Source organism: Culex pipiens, chromosome 3 (assembly GCF_016801865.2).
Source record: "Culex pipiens pallens isolate TS chromosome 3, TS_CPP_V2, whole genome shotgun sequence".
NCBI classification, from domain to species: Eukaryota; Metazoa; Arthropoda; class Insecta; order Diptera; family Culicidae; genus Culex; species Culex pipiens.
Genome location: NC_068939.1, coordinates 177,341,434 through 177,359,132, shown reverse-complemented (window position 1 = coordinate 177,359,132; position 17,699 = coordinate 177,341,434). Strand labels below are relative to the sequence as shown.

The window sequence follows — 17,699 nt, the reverse complement described above, 5'->3', positions numbered from 1 at the left end:
TTGTTCAAATTGATCCTATATTTTATCCCATTTATTAATTTTTCGTAGTTATAATCAATAGTATTGCTCCAATTGCTCTTAAAGGTCACGCCGAGCAAATTTAAATTTTCTGTTTCTTTAACCATAAAAGGGCCTCCCTTACAATTATTAATTCTCCAAAAACATGACTTATCTTTGTTTAACTTTATTTTTGAACATTTAGAGAAAGAGTCAATAATATTGAGGACAATATCAAACTCTTCATTGCTTCTAAGAAACACATTCAAGTCATCAGCGAAGGCAATTACTCTGAGAAACTTATTAAACGTAAGAACCCCGAGTATGGCCTGATCAATATTCCGAATAAGAGGTTCTATATATAAAACAAATAAAATCATACTTAAAGGACAGCCTTGACGGACCGAACACTTTATTCTTATCTCCTCCGTAAGAAAACCATTGAACAATATTTTAGAAGTAGCCTTCCCATATAAACACTTCAAGCAACTAATCAATTTATCTGAAAATCCAAACCTTTTTAAAACAATCCAAAGAAAATTATGACTAACTTTGTCAAAAGCTTTTTCGAGATCCAAACTAAGCAAAAAACCTTTGAAGCTCTTACTTTCAATTGATTTTGTTAAAATACGTCGAACATCATTAAGATTATCTGTGCATGAACGCCCTGCAATACATGCACTTTGTCCTATATCTATTAAATTTCCAATTTTTGATTGTATCCTATTAGCAATTATTTTTGTAAAAAGTTTATAATCTGTGTTTAATAAGCTGATTGGTCTTTGATTCTGAAAAAGAGATGTGTCACCTTTTATAGGTATCAAGGTTATTATTCCTTCAGAAAATTCTTTTGGGGGAATTAATTCTCCACTAAGATATGCATTAAAAAGTTTACAAATATCAAATTTTAAAATTTCAAAGTGAGTTAGATAAAATTCATAAGTCAGCCCGTCCGGGCCCGGCGACTTTTTTCGGTTGCATAATTTTAAGGTTGCAGCGATTTCTTCAACACTTATGTGCTCTTCCAAACTTTGTTTTTCCTCAATCGTTAAATTCTTGGTTACATTTTGTAAAATGTCATCTGCTTCGTCTTGGTCAACAAGATCTGAAACATTATTGTACTGTTCCGAAAAGAAGCTGTGCACCATGGGGCCGATTTTGGCACTTTCAGTAATACCCATATTGTTTTGGTCACCGAGAACTGATGTTAATTTAATCTAATCGGTCTTTATCGGTGAAATCTGACGCAAATTTTAGAGGAAAGATAATGAAATTTTAGGTGGATAGGTCGACTAAGAGTCATAGAAGAAGATATAAAGGACGGAAAACTAAGTCAGCGAAGGGCCATTTGAGGAAGTATGTGTGTGTGATCAAGTCTTTTAGCCTTCTAATTTGGCTCTGTACAAGTACTGAGCGAAACACACAGTAAATGTACAGAGACAACTTATTCCTGCAGCGTCATCCATATGACTCCCGGACGGCCAAAAGAAATGATCGCACACCGCCTATACATACAACCGGCACGTTACTTTGGTTCTACCGATGACATTTATTGCGTTCGGATATTTCTGGGATGTGTCTTGAGCTTTTGCTCTGGTAGCTTGGTATTCAAGACAAAGCCGTACTGCATTACCCTTGCGCTCCATCGGTAGAACCAAAGTAACGTGCCGGTTGTATGTATAGGCGGTGTGCGATCATTTCTTTTGGCCGTCCGGGAGTCATATGGATGACGCTGCAGGAATAAGTTGTCTCTGTACATTTACTGTGTGTTTCGCTCAGTACTTGTACAGAGCCAAATTAGAAGGCTAAAAGACTTGATCACACACACATACTTCCTCAAATGGCCCTTCGCTGACTTAGTTTTCCGTCCTTTATATCTTCTTCTATGACTCTTAGTCGACCTATCCACCTAAAATTTCATTATCTTTCCTCTAAAATTTGCGTCAGATTTCACCGATAAAGACCGATTAGATTAAATTAACACTTTCAGTAATAATATTTCCATTTGAAATGTCTCTCAAACGAAGACCGAAAGAACTTCCACGATGTATCGAATTTGAAAGCTGATAAACTGTTATTTTTTCCCCCTCTGCAATTGTGCTCGACGACATTTTTTCCCCAAGATTTTTCAACCGATTTTGTTCTAAATTCATTAGTTTAGATTTAACAATACTCATTTCATCTGCCACATTTTCCCCTTCAACCAAACGCTTCGATAAATTGTTTAGAGAACCCAAAAGAGCCGACTTAGAATTCCTGACAGTAAGATTTAAATTGTAACTTTCATTTTTATAAAATTGTTTTACTTTATTTTTAAAATGTTGATTCCACCACCTGTTAAAGTTATAATTATATACATTCCTTTCCTTAAGATTTTCATACTCTTGTTTAAAATTTTCAGTTATATTATTCATTGAAAGTAAAGAAGGGTTGACTTTCCAATAGCCACGCCCTTTTGTCAATAAGTTTCCATTTAAATATTTTATTTTAATTACTACAGAGTGATGATCCGAGAAAGCGAGGGGCAATGTAGAGCAAGCTACAACATTTTCCACCAAACTAGAAGGTGCATAAAACCTATCTAGTCTGGAGGCGGAATCACCTCGATAAAAGGTGAATTGGTTTTCTTTTCTAAGTTTAGCAATATCTTTATAAGCAAATAGATCAATCAAACTTTTTAATCCACAAGAAAAATTCTTGTAGGGCCCTTTAGTGTCGGCCGCGTCCAAAATACAATTAAAATCTCCCCCAATCAACGTTGATGCAGAATAAGGTTTGTTTAAATGTACAGTCAAAGCTTCAGTAAATAAATTATCCCGTTCCTTCTTCATATTACTTCCAGAGTGCGCATAAATATTTACAAAATTTACATTATTTACAATTACTGAGATAACTCTACCAGATGGATCATATATACAATCAGAGTAATCAAAAGTTTTCCTTATAAGTATTGCTGTTCCCTTACGATCTAAACTAATATTAACTAAAGCATTATGTGTAAAAATAAAAGAAAAATCCTCATAACTAACTTCTTGCAAAAAGATTATATCGATGTCGTGGTTATATACAAAATCCTTCAATAATCCCTTGTTAACTGTCGTGTTGGTGCTGTTTAAATTTATGGTAGCAATAGAATACGAATAGTTCATTGTGTTAGTGTGACTTGAGTTAGTAATATCAGTATTAGTATATGTTAGTATGGTTAGTATGGGTTAGTATTGGCGTATCGTTTGTGTTAGTAAAGGTGTCCGAAGAGAGTCAGTGTACTGGTGGGCAAAGGTCATATCCGGAAAAGGAGTGTTGGTACGATGAAATAATTTACTTGTTGTCGTGTGGTGATCGTTGCTCGGAAGCCGATCTCGTTCGTGGTCCCGTCGGCTTCGGCAGCGCCAACGCCGCCAGCAGATCGGCACCTTGGGCTGGTACGATGAACTGCTTTCCTCCTATCGCATCTGACTCGGATGCGTCCGACTCGATGGGCTTTCGTGGACGACCACGCTTCCCCTTGCCCTTCTTGCCTTTACCCTTCGCCTCAGTCCAGGCGGCGTCCGTCTCCATCGAAGCTGCGCCGTTTGGCGAAACTTCTCCTTCGTTTTGCTGGTTGTCGTCGTCTTCGTCCATGGACTGATCGCCGCTCTCCTCCGCGACCTCGTCCCCTCCACCCTGCGGCAGCGCAGGCAGCTCTGCAGGAGCCGTAAACTCTGGAGCAACCGGCTCCACGTGGTCTTCGAGGTTAGGTTTGCTGATGGGTGCTGGGGGTTTGGGGTTAAGTACCACCATTCCAGATGCGGGCGATGCGCCCAACGGTTCCACAGGTGTTCCGTTTGCAACGATGCTAGCAAAGGATCCGCCAGCTGGTGTCGCCGCCGCGGCCAGCCGCTTGTTGACACTGTTCCGTTTTGGGCAGGTCGCCTTAAGGTGATCAAGTGCCCCACACCCGAAGCATTTGTTCTGCAATCCGTCGTAGTAGATCCTTGCCTTGCAGTGCTGGATTGTCAGCTGCGCAGGGATCTCCGACACCAGCTCGATGTGGAGGCCCCTGACCCCGTTCCAGATCGGGAAACCAGTTTCCACCGAATACCGTTCCCGCACCAACTGCTGGATGGCACCGTACTTGGACATCGTCGTAACGATGTGCCGATCGTCCACTTCCGGGGGGAGTCCGAAAATCCGGACGTACTTGAACGTACCTGCGGCCGCCTGTACTTGCACTTCCAGGGAGGTTCCGTTGTCGTAGTCGAACTTGACCTTCGGCCCCAGTTTGGTCAGGGCACCGCGCATCATCGGTTCCGTTTTGAACCGCACGAACACGCTGTGGTCGTCGCGGTACATTGCGCTCAAGTCCTCGCTGGTCCATCCTTGCTTGTTGAAGAACTTGAAGATCTCCGCGTTGTTCGGATTCCGGGCCTCAGCCCCAAACCGGAGCTTGATGGTGAATTCCCGTTTCGGTTCCATTTTGGGAGCTACGCCCCGAAAAAATCCACAAATGGAAAAAAAAAATCCCTGGCAAACAATGCCAGTAAAACAATGGCTTTTGTGTTCACAGAGTGCTCAATATGCGTTAGCGACTGGTGAAAACACTTCTATCTCGCTTGAAGTCTATCAGCGAACTGGATGATCGGATTAGTTGTTAAAATAACAAAAAATAATAACAAAGATTTGTTCGAAGAATAACTAAAAATGTTATTATTCTGTTATTACAATAACAATCCGATAACAAAAATTTCATAACGACGAATAACAAATCTTGTTATAAATAACATAAAATGTTATTGGCCTAGTATTTTCAAATATCAAAAAACGTTATTCCCAAGTTATTTCCGTCTGCTCGGGAAAACATAAATTTTCCTGTTTCTTTTTTTTTTATCTGCTTTATCTCAGCAACCAGTGGTCCAATCTTCAATGTCTTTTAGACAATTTTATAGCAAATTTTCTGAACTTAAAAAAAAAATCTTGGAAATGGTAAGTCATGGTCACTTTTTTAAATCGAAAAACTTAAAATATTTTGCTGAAATCAAACTTTCGGTGGCTATATCTTGAAAACGGAGCCCTTTATCTTAAAATGTGTAAGGTACTTTTCGATTGCAAATTCAATTTTAAATAAAAAAATTAAATCGACTTTTTTTGTGTGAAATTTCCATTTTTTTTTTCAAAAATCTCTGTTTATTCAAAAATGTATAACTCTGAATTTTAAACCATACTTCTCTATGGCTCAAAAGTTGCGGGTTTTAGTCCCCTAAGACATATCAAAAAATTTCGAAAAATCAAAAATTATATATTTTGGGAAATATGTTTTTCGGTGAAAAAAAAAAGTTAAATGAAAATCGGCAAATTTTAATTTCCGTGAACTCATTTTTTCTCAATAATCCTAAACCTACAACTTTGCCGAAGACACCAATTTGATAAAAAAAATCACTCAAAAGTTACAGTTGTTTGAATATTTACATACCATTTTTGTATGGACAGCTGCCAAAACTGTATGGAGACTTTAACATTCCAACGCCCAAGGCTCTAAAAAAGTTGGAACGGTAACTTCAACTCGCTGGTTCTCGGGCATAACTCACCCAATCAAGACGATTCTTTTTTCCAGTGATTTGTTAGGATGTCTAGATGATCCTAGAACTTTGCAGAACTTGATTTGAACAAATCTGTAATTTTTGCGACCAAAAACATCGTTCCAACTTTTTTTTTCGCGTGTAAAATAAAATTCGCCAAAAATTCCGCGGAGGCAGTCTTTTTGAAAAAGTTGGAACGATGTTTTTGGTCGCAAAAATTACAGATTTGTTCAAATCAAGTTCTGCAAAGTTCTAGGATCATCTAGACATCCTAACAAATCACTGGAAAAAAGAATCGTCTTGATTGGGTGAGTTATGCCCGAGAACCAGCGAGTTGAAGTTACCGTTCCAACTTTTTTGGGAGGCTTGGGCGTCCGTGTAAGTTGGACATGCGTTGGGCGTTCCAGTGTTAATGGGTGAACCAATGACACAAAATAGCTTCTTTGGTCATAGGGAAGGCCCCCACAAAGTCTGAGCCAAATAAAAAAATACAAATAAAATCCATTTCCGGTTTTGGTAGAGAATTGCTCAAATAGAAAACTTTTCATAACAGCACAAAATTTTCAACTGAAAAAATGTTATCCATTTTCCAGTGTCAAAAAAAGATTCCTTTGTCAAATGTGTTGTACTGTGAGCATGTTGAAAATTTTAAAAGCCAGAATGACAAAAAAGGTAAGGTTTTAATGCAAAATAAGCCATTTTTTTTGTCATGGTGAAGCAGCTTGGAATGTTTTAGCTAAAATGAAAAAAAAAACCAATGAAATTAATTTTCAGTTGGCGTGGAGAATTTCTTACTTGATTTATTTTACATTGTGTGTGAAAACAGTTTTTTGTTATTATTAATTAGGCCATTACAAATTAAATTTAAAATATTTTTACCTTATGTTTTTTACGCTGCTGAGCTAAATTTTCTAAATTTTGATATTTTCCTAACTACTCTTCACTGAAAGTATGGATACTCAAAAAATGTTACAGAATACCTTTTTTCGAAAATGCTCAAATTTTATTTTTTTCATTTTATTAAAGTTTGTTATGTAAATACTGAAATTTACACAAAAAAAAACATATTTTTTCGTAAGCTCTCAAATTTACATAGTTCGCAATATTGGTATCAAAAGAAGCGAAATGTTGTATGCATTTTCAAATTATTCGATTTTTGTTAAAATACTAAAATTTTCACAAAATAGCTTTTTCAAAAATACTGAAATTTTGATGAAAAATACGGTGTTTTAAAATTATTATATATTGTGAAAATTTAAGTTTTTCAACAAAAAAAATTATATTTAAGTGAAAATACATGCAAAATTTCGCTTCGTTTAATACCCATATACTGCCCACCATTGAAAAAACGGCTAATATCCACTTTTGGCAAAAACGAGATATTAGCACCAGGTGGTAGAGGATGTTCCAACGCATCTCCTGGAACTTGAATTTCACTGAAATAGTGTTTAGACTTGGCTGCCGATGCGAAAAACCAAACGGCTAATATGCCACTCTTATGGGAAATTGCCTTGACGGAGATTTTGTGACAAACACTAAAACGCGTTTTTCTCGGAATACTTGATTTGGCATAATAGCCGAATTTTCAATTATGGGCAGTATAACAAATGATAAAAAAACGGTATTTTGTGAAAATTTGAGTGCTTTTTTTTAAATAATTCGAAAATGCATACAAAATTTTGTTTTGTTTGATGCATATATAGCAAATTATGAAAATTTTAGTATTTTCGCAAAAAATAATGTACTTTGAAAAAAAAAATAGTATTTTACAAAAAAATATTTCAAAAATGCATTGTTTCATTGCCATGCTGAAAATTATGAATCTTTAGTATTTAAAAAAATGGTATTTTGTGTAAAGCTTACAATTAGCTCTAATAAAAGTCAAAATGCAAACAAATTATGAAAATTTGATAACTTACAAAAATACTGTCCATTATGAATTTTTTTTGTGTGTTTTTTTACAGTGGAAACTAATATCAACAGAAAGTACCTTCATCAGGGGTGACATTGGGTTGGGGTTTAAAATTTTTTTCAAAGTTCACATGGGGATTAAAAATCGCTCATTTGTTAATCCAGTTATCTTTGTGAGTTTTAGTTTTCATCTTCTGGATGCCTTCTTTCTTTTTTAGACACACAATTAATTAGGTTTTATTTAAGTTTCTTATTTTCGAATCATCAAAATAATTTTTTTAAGTTTTTTTAAAAAGTTGTTTTAAATGTTGTTTTTGTCCTCTAGAAATACGAAATGATTTTTTTATATATTTCGCCAACGGAATCTTTAATTATAAATTCTAAACCTTTTCAGAGTATTGTGAAAAAAAAAACAAAAATAAGAAAGCGAAAAAAAACATTTTTGTCGTGATTCGATTATCCGAACATTTTTGCGAGGCCTTCGGACAATCGTGTCTGGACTGTACTTCAGATAGTCTAGAAAAAAAAAAAACTTATTCTCAAAATAATTTGCTTACCAAATTGTCCATCTTCTTTCACAGACACCGAGATCCGCGACCTGAGTGTCACGCACCGGGACTCGAACGGCAGTGGTCGAAGTCACCCCAGCTTGCTCACCACCTCCGTGACGGCAGTCATCGTCCTTCTTCTGGGAGCCACGCTGCAAGCCAGGGCCATCGTTTTTTGAAGGTGACCGTTAGCCATTTAAGCAGCAGTTAAAAAAAACACACACACACACACATTCAAACAAATCATGAAAGAAAGAAAGGGGAAAAAGTGGCGCCATCTATTGGGGAAACTTACAGCGCCACGATTGCATACATGCAGGCGAAATAGCATCACAAACAGAGAAATCGGTCCACGTTTTTTTTGTGAGAGAAAAACAAAAAAGTTATTGCAGATGTTTATTGAATTTCGTGTTTTTGTTTCTGGTTAAATCAATTACCATGTGCAGCGGGGCATCTGTTTTGTCGTTTGCCCATTGAATGGTGATTAAATTTTAATTCGATTTTCCTGCCCCAAACTTGTTCTGCTGCGGGGAGGTGTTATGTTTGTCCATTCAGCGTGAGTCAACGAGCGTGGATTGATGAAATTAAGCAAAAACAAAAAAAAATGTGGGAAAGAGAGCGAAAGAGTAGTGAAAATGATAAAAATGTAATGATGCAACCAAAAAGACTATTTTTGATATGGAAAAATTAATTTAAATAAAAACAGAGGAAAAACGCTGTATGAAGTATTAATAAATAACGCATAAAATGAGCGATGAGAGAGGCGATAAAGTTAATTTATTTTTAATTAAATTTAAATTGCCAAAATGGGCGAGTCTTTCAGAGTTTTTTCCGTTTTTATTTTCCATCGAGATGGAATTCCATTTCGAAAAACAAAACATATTTTTTGCGCAAAAAATAAAGTGATTTCCCGGATTTCGATTAAAATCGCAACCAAAAAATTTCGCCTTTCTCCCTGGAAGTGGCTCGGACGGAAGTGACGCGGTTGTAATTTTCATTACGTTCGGGCTGGCTTTGTTTTCATTTCCCTCCGTGTAGAGCACACCCAATTCAATAAAGCACCGCCAGTTAATGGAAAATACCACATGAAAGAAAAGTGGGCCGGAAGGTGGCAGCACCACCGCGGTGGCCCAGGAGATGCTCGACGAAATTAAGTGCAATTTGAATAAAATAAAAATAGCTGGAAAAAAAATCCCCCCCCCGAAAACAATGGCGGCGAAGCGATGATGACAACAACAGGCACGCAGAGAAAAAAAAAAGATATAAATGGCTCGATAATTTATTTTAATTCAATTTCCACTTCATTTTCACGTCGGCGGCGGCGAAATAAAAATCGAAAAATAATCTGGACAAGAGCGGTGCGATAAAAATGGCCAGAACTCGGCGATGATGGTGATGTAATCTTCCCGTGGATCAACCGTCGACATATTTTTTAGGGGTGGAGAAAAATGGGTGGGAGAAATTGATGAGCGGTTCAATCGATTGAGCAGGGAGACAATGAAGACATTGCCAGCAGAGCAATCCTCCAGATTTTCGCATTTTTCGATATTTTAAATATTTGTTATAAATCTATGATCCTGCTTTTTTTTATGGAAAAAGTAGCCATTTTGCATCATACGTGTTTCCATTTTGGTTTCTTGATAGTTATGCTAGATTTTCGAGCCAGATATTTTTTTTTTTGCAATTCCGTCGTGAAACTACTTACCTTTCCTGTCATTCTTGAACGACGAAATAGCCTACTTTTCTGTACCAAAAATAACAGAATCGAATAGCAACACTTTTCAAAATAAATGCTGAAAAGTTCTACTTTTCAGCACTGAAATGGGTGCTGAAAAGTTGAACTTTTCAGCACTTGTTTCGAAAAGTAACACTTTTCAACATTTTTTTGATTTAAACGATTTATTGACAAAATACATGAAAATTTCGTGGGTCTCGTGGCGCAGGGGTAGCGGCTTCGGCTGCCGATCCCGATGATGCTATGAGACGCGGGTTCGATTCCCGCCTTATCCACTGAGCTTCTATCGGATGGTGAAGTAAAACGTCGGTCCCGGTTTCTCCTGTCTCGTCAGAGGCGCTGGAGCAGAAATCCCACGTTAGAGGAAGGCCATGCCCCGGGGGGCGTAGTGCCAATAGTTTCGTTTTTTTTTACATGAAAATTTCACTTAAAATTTCACTCAATGGGTGTTTTCGGAATTGCAAAAAATGTTGTATGGAACTCGTTGCAAAACTTGATTTTTTCAGCACTCGTCGTATTTATCCAACTCGGTGAACCTCGTTGGATTAATGTACGACTCGTGCTGAAAAAATCCTCTTTTTGCAACTTGTTGCATAAACTACTATTGTGAAACTCGTATGAAAATTGTTCAAACACTTAAAGAAAACAATTTCAAGATTATTTTTATAAATACTCAAATTTCCAAAATTTGCGATATTGCTATCAAACAAAGCAAAGTCTTGTATGCTTTTTCACATTATTTTTTGGAAAATACAGAAATTTTCACAGAAAAACGCATTTTCCGAAAATACCCAAATATGATACTTAGCGAAACGAAGCGAAATTATGTATGCATTTTTACTTCATCAGGGCTTTTCTTGCTAAAAGCTGAAGTTTTCACAAAATACTTTACTTTTTCGAAAATTCTAAAATTTTCAATATTTACTATATGGGTATAAAACGAAGCAAAATTTGTTAAGCATTATCTCATTATTATTATTTTTTGAATAACACAAAAAAATCAAAAAATACCGTTTTTTTCGATAGTACTCAAATTTTCATAATTTGCATTATGAGTATCAATGCAAGCAAAATTTGATATGCATTTTCATTTATTTGATTTTTTATTGTTTTGCTGAAACTCTCAAATTTTCCCAAAATATAGTATTTTTTGAAAATACTCAAATTTTTTAAATTTGCAAATGAAGCAAAATTGTGAATACATTTTCACTTTTTTTTTTTTGTAAATCGCTGAGTACTATCAAAAATAACGGTATTTTGTGAATTTTTTTTAGTGAATTCCAAAAAAAATCACTAATAATGTGAAAAAAGCACACCAAATTTTGCTTCGTTTAATACCTATATTGCCGATTTTGAAAATCTGAGTATTTTGAAAAAATACGGTATTTTGTGAAATTTTTAGTATTTTACAATAAAAAACAATAAAAAAGTGTTAAAACATACAAAAAATTCGCTTCGTTTGATAACCGTATTGCATTTTTTGATAATTTGAGTATTTTCGTAAAAAAAGGGTATTTTGCGAATGTTTTAGTTTTTTTTTTTTCAAAAAAACAATAAAAAAGCGTAGAAGCATACACAAATTTCGCTTCGCTTCGATACCCATATTGCAATTTATGAAAATTTGCTTTTGAAAAATACAGTATTTTGTGAACAATCTTGAGTATTTATACTTTAAAACTTACTACATTTTCCAAAAATATATTCTTAGTTAATGCATTGGAAATTTAACATTATATAGTTAAATTAAGCCAATTATAGAAAGATTTTTAAAAAGATTATCGACGATAGAATTATCGAAATAACGATAACGATATTGTCCAATTTCACTGCAAAAAAAAACAGGAAACGGGAATTTGATGTGAGCAATCAAAATATTTATGCATTTTTTTGGTTTTCTGTAGTTTATTTCATAACTTTAAGCTTGATTTTGTACGTTAGCTGATAGTACTTTTACCATGCTACATTTTTTAAATATTTATCTGGATCTAAAAAGTCTTGTTCTAAAATATTGAATTCGTTCAAACTTCAATTTTTGTTCATGCATTTTCATAACTTTATTACTGCGGAAAAGTTAGAAATATCGGTACTTATTCTTTAGTTTCGGAAATTCTAGGAAAGTTTCCTAAAACCTTGGGTATCTTGAAATAATTTGGCGCTCTTATTCAAATGGAAAATTTACTAAGAAAATTCGAGTTGCGAAAACGTAGAGAATTACTCAGCAGTGCTGCCAGCAAATTATGACCACAACTGGTGCAAAAATCTGCGATCTGTTCATTAATAATGGCTAAATTAAATGAATCAATAAAATATTGTTTGCTCCTCCCTGAGCTGCAGAAAACAGCACTGTCTGACTTCTAAAATTTTGAACCATTCTGTCAAAAATCATCATCAGACAGACAACAAACTTGTCAAAAATAACTGATTTTATTTGCATTTAAAAAGAAGAAAAAATTATAATTTTCCGTAAAATTTAAACAAGATTGAAACAATTTAACGAAAAAAAAAAATATTGAAAAGATGCACAACTCAACAAACATGTGTTGTTATAGTATTTCCAACTTGCTTTCACAATTGCCAAAACCACACACTAACCAAAACAACCCCGAGGCGCGTACACCATCACTTAAACACTTAAAGCTCCCAATTGCTCAATTGAACTCTTCCCTGTCTCTCAGCCTTTCAGGGCTTTTGTTTCACACCGCTCGCCCGTGGCGCTTATTATTATGGCAGTTTTATTGTTCGCCAAAAATGTCACTCACGGACTTCTCCCTTCCCCCGTTCTCTCCCGTGTTCGCTATCCCGGAAGTGACCGGAACTTCCGTCATGTGCCGGGGAAAAAAATAAAAATAAAATAAAGCAAACGTGACCAGGGGGGCCAATGAACGCACAGACAAGCAAATCTGACGCGCGAAAATGGGTGGTGGCGCCACCCCAAAATGGAAAACGATTATTTTTTCCGCAATCATCATTATGGTGATTGTTATGGTTCGCTGGAAATAAAGGGGGGAAATGTTGGTGCGTTGGGAAAGTGTGTGTGTGTGTACGGGTAGATGAGTGTAGTGTGTGTTCCATTTTGCGATGCAAAAGTGGTGTCTAGGGTTGTTTTAATGAAAACAATTAAAGTTTCTGTTTAATTTTATGCATTTAACCCCATGTCCTTGAAAAATCATGCATTTTTTAATTTTTTGTTGTTAAAAATTGTGACAGTTCCTAAAATTTGAATTTATTTAAATAGTGTTATATGAAGTTAAATGAAGTTTAGTATTCGGATCGAAAATAAAATGATTTAAAGATGCAAATGACATCGTCGCTGTCGTGCTAACTTGTCGTACGTGCATTTTGGGCCTAATTGAGTTAAGAACGCCATTTTGTGCAGCTAACAATGCCTCACTTTTTGACCTTCGCAGATCCCCAAAATTCGATTTCAATCCTGAGATATTCCATAAAAACCAAAAAAGCTCCGCGGATTTTTGTCACTTTTCATATGAAAGAAGTTTCAATATTGTCGTGCTATCTTGTCACTCCCTGAAAATTTAGGTAAGTGCGACAATTGGCCAAAGGGATTTCAGGTCAGGATGCGTTTGACGCACGTACAAGTAAGACTACCGTAAACATTTGTAATTATAGCTCGGGACTCCGGCAACCAAATACAACCAAACTTAGGGGCAATGCACAGAATGGTCAACGAAACAAAACGTGTTTTTTATTGTTTACATTGCGTGCTCTCGTTTTTGTTTATTCAAGGTCAAACATTAAAATGCGTTTTTCTCGGAACGTCGAAATGGCGGGTGCGACATGATAGCACGACAGCGTTGATTTGTGAAATCCAAAATGACCTTTCAATTTATTTCTTTTGGGCTGAAATTTTCAAAAGTTGTACATGCTTTTGGAATTAAGAATATTTCATGAATTTAAAGCTCTCAACCAAATAATTTTCAAAACGCTGATATAATTTTATACAATTTTATGTTCGACTTTGTCGGTTGGACTGCTTTTTACTGGGAACTTCAATTTGTATTGGCCATAATCAGCATAAATTTGGCTTATTAAGGAAAATTGTTGAAATTTCATGGTATAGATGAGCAAAATGCCTCTTTACAAATTTGAATGTAATTTTTTTTAAATTTTTAAAAGATTGCGTACTATATTTCCGTAAATAAAAAAAAATCAAATTCAACGAATTGGGACAACTGTTGAAGCCATATTTTTTGCAAAATAATTTGCCAGTTTTTGGTTGGTTCCGATTAAAACAGGAACAATACAACAGTATAAGTACAACAATTTCTAAATTTAAAGCTGTTAAATTGAATGTCCCTATTTATACAATAGTCCCGATTTGCTCAATTTGGTGGAAGTGACTTGCATGAAGATAAATGATAATTTAAAAATGATCAAATTTGTTAAACAAAACACCAACTTCTAATATTTTTAAAATTTTGCATTGATTTTTTTTCAGATTCAGAATTCCAATTTGAAAACTTTTTTAAGCCTTATAAAAAAATAAACAAAAAACATAAGACATAAGACACAAGCATAACAATGTTAAACAAAATTCAAATTTTGAATGCATTTTAAGCTATACAAAAATTGCTGTCTAGATTATCACCAGTTATTTTTAATCAACTAGTTCTATGATTAAAAGCATTATAAGCTTAAAAAAACTTATGACAATTTCAAAAATATCCTGGAATCCTGTAAATTCCCGGAATTTGAAAAATATTTTTGCCGTTTCTCGGGAAATTTTAAACCTGGAAAAATTGGACGCCCTAATAATAATACTTATTTTGGACATTTTTAAATTTCCTGATTGTTTTTTTTTAATTATGAAATTTTTTTGAATGAAATGAGCAGCAAACATTATATTAGTTCACGTTATGTAGATAAGATAAGGTAAGGCGGATTTTTTGGTTGTCAAAAAATAGTTAGCAAGAAACCTGGATTTTATATGGAGAATTTCAGAAAAGTGAAAATGCGACCATTTTCCGGGCAAATTTCCCCGGATTTTTCTCTGTAGAATTTTTTAGCATGCCAAACTGAACAAAAAAATGCATTTGTTTGAATTTTATTTTCGCTTTAAAAGCGATTTTCGGTTTAGTTTGGCATGCTTAACAATCCTGCAGAAAGAAAACCTAGTGAAATTTTTCCGGAAATGGTTTCATTTTCATTTTTTCTGAAAATCTCCATATAAAATCCGGTGTGTGTGCTTTTTATTTTTAATGCTGTAAAAGCCGCCTTACTTTTTCTATCTAAGAAGCAAAAAATATGCAATTAAAAATCACCACACTTTTTTTGAAGTAATATTCAATTTTTTGCAAATTTATTATGCACAAAAAAATGTAATTTTTTTACAATTTTAATATTCTGAATGTTGCTTGTTAAAATGCAGCCTTTAAAAGTTTTAACGATTGAACCTATAAGAACAAGTGACAGACCAAACTACAAAGTTAAAAAAGTAAAATCGTAAGAATGTGTAGTAATTTTCAATTGAAAATTTCATTTTGCATTTTTAAATAAGGTATGATTGCCAGACTGTTTGAACAATAGATCTAATTTTAGTCATTTAAATGATATGAATAAATGGAAATGATTAATACTTTTTTTTAATTCAACATTAAGCGATAAAAGGCGAACTTTGCTGACGTCACCAAATTGAAAAAAAAAACATTTGATGCAAAATAGCTTTCTCTGAGAAAGGGATTTTCTTCAAGAATGAGCAAATTTTTGAAAATACGATATTTGTATCAAAGTTGTTAATTTTGCTTAGCACTTTTCAGAAAAAAAAATAATTATACTCTAAAAAAATATACCCGTCTTTAATTTTTTTTCTTTGTACAACAAGCAAGCTTCCCATGCGCCAGTGCCAACGCACACCGCGGGTTTGGTTTTCTAGCTTCGGTACGTGCCTGAACCCATTTATGTATTGGTATCTTGGTACATCGTACCAGCGCACCACGACACTCTCGGCTCGCCCCATCGGTTTTGTGTCTGGCACTCACCCATGGCATGAACCCAGTGTGCCGTGGTACGCGCCGTGGTATTGAACCCGTTTTGTACCGCTAGCGCGTACCACGACACGTACCTCGGCTCGTATCGAGTGAAGCACCTTGGATCATACACCGGGTTCATGCCATGGGTGAGTGCCAGACACAAAACCGACGCGGCGAACCGAGAGTGTCGTGGTGCGCTGGTACGATGTACCAAAATACCCTCGGTTCGTGTGAGTCGGGTACGGGTGTAAACCGAACAAAGCAGGCGCAAAGCAAACCCGAGGTGCAAGTGAACCGCGTGTACCGTACGGTGCAGGAAAGCTTGACAACAAGTATTGAATTGAGCAAAATATTCAAAAATAATCTCATTTTTGGATATATTGTTGGCAAAAAATGCATCAATTCAACTATGGCAAAAGTCAGTCCAATTACTTTTGCAATATTGTCAATTTTTGAAAAAAAACATAATTTTTGAAAAATGTGCAAAAAAATTCGAAGAAAATTTGATTTTATTTTTTGGTGTAAAATTAAAATTGCAATTGAAAGTTGGAAATGGAAATTACTCTACATAAATTTGTAACGTGACTTTTGGATGACCAAGCTTGATCATCCTGAATTATTTTTCCAAAATTTATTATAAATTCGCCTCAAAGATACAGAAGATTGACCAATGGTTGCTAAGATACAACCGCTGAAGAAAATTACTCATGAAAAACGAGCTTTTCTCTACATAACAAATCAGAGTTGAATTTTTAGTGAAAAATTGCATATTTTTTGGAATTGGATATTTCCGATCTTTTGAATCAAAAATAATTTCAAAATTTTCAAAGGAATCCTAACATTCGGAAAGGCACAAAAAACATTTATTTTCGTCAATTTCATTGAAATTTCTCAAATAATTGCGAAATTTTAACAGGCAGATTCCACATGTCTAACTTTCAAGCATTCTCAACTTTTATTAAGAACCCACTCTTTCATCTTTCAAAAAAAAAAGTCAGCAAAGAGCCCTCTTCCATCTTTCCAAGTAGGAGTCCTCCTCTCTTCCAGAGACTGCACCCAAACAGAACAAACTTTGACCTGCTGGCGGGGGCGGTATCGGTCAATCATTTTCTCACCTCTTACACAGGCGTTGCACGTTGCAGGCCACGTGTTCCAGCTCCCAACCAGCAAAGCAAAGTGGAAGGTGGAAAAAGTTTAAGAAACCTAAACACAAGAATTCTCACAAACATCTCAATTATTTGCTTGCTCTGGACGGCCAGTAGGCGGCTAACCCGTGACCCGTGGTACAGTGGAAAACATTCTTCTGGTCCGAGAAAATCCGGAAAATCAACAGCGGGTAAGCGGGGAAAACTTTTATTTCTCTCCCTCTTGTTGCTGGTGTACAGGTTTTTGTGAGGAATTTTCGAGGTGGAATTGGGGGTGATTCGAAGCAAAAAGTTTCCCCGTTTCGGGATGGGAGGGTAAGGGGGGGGGGGGTGGAATTTCCATTTCTTGCTCACTTTCAGTTCAAAGCGAGCTCAAGAACCGTAAAGTTGAGGGGAAAGACTTCGCTGCATTTCAGTTGGTGCATTTTTTTTTTTTTTTTGTTTCGGAGGATAGTTTTTATCTGAGCCGAAATAATTGTGACGGGAAATGCCAGCTGCTGCCGCGTCGAGGAGCAAAGTTTGTCATAAATAAGTGGCGCAGATTTCGTCGAGCATCACCGATGGGAAATGTTACTTAAAGTTTGAGGTTTGAGTTACTTTATTGTGCTTTAAAGTCGTCGAAACAAAGTGGAAAAAAAAACTTTAGGATAATCGTTGTCTCCTGTGTAAATTGTTAGCCTGTGTCGAGCCCGGTCGGAGATTAAACAAAAAAAAAAAACGCTATTCGCAAAACAGCTAGATCATACATTCCACGTGTGTAACAAAAAAGCATTCGATACTTTCCGAAGGAAAGTCCATAGCAAATGATTGTGTGTGTAACT

The 17,699-nt window shown here is 35.5% G+C and overlaps 1 protein-coding gene across 1 annotated transcript in view; it reads left to right on the top strand.

Annotated features, from left to right (window-relative positions):
* Positions 1–9,483, top strand: part of LOC120432351 (hemicentin-1-like) — a 295,990-nt gene extending 286,507 nt beyond the window's left edge. Inside the window, exon 11 of the mRNA XM_039597537.2 lies at positions 8,045–9,483. Coding sequence (XP_039453471.1) covers positions 8,045–8,190 — 146 coding nt within the window. The 3' untranslated portion in view covers positions 8,191–9,483. The remainder of the gene's footprint in view (positions 1–8,044) is intronic.
* The last annotated feature ends 8,216 nt before the right edge of the window (positions 9,484–17,699 follow it).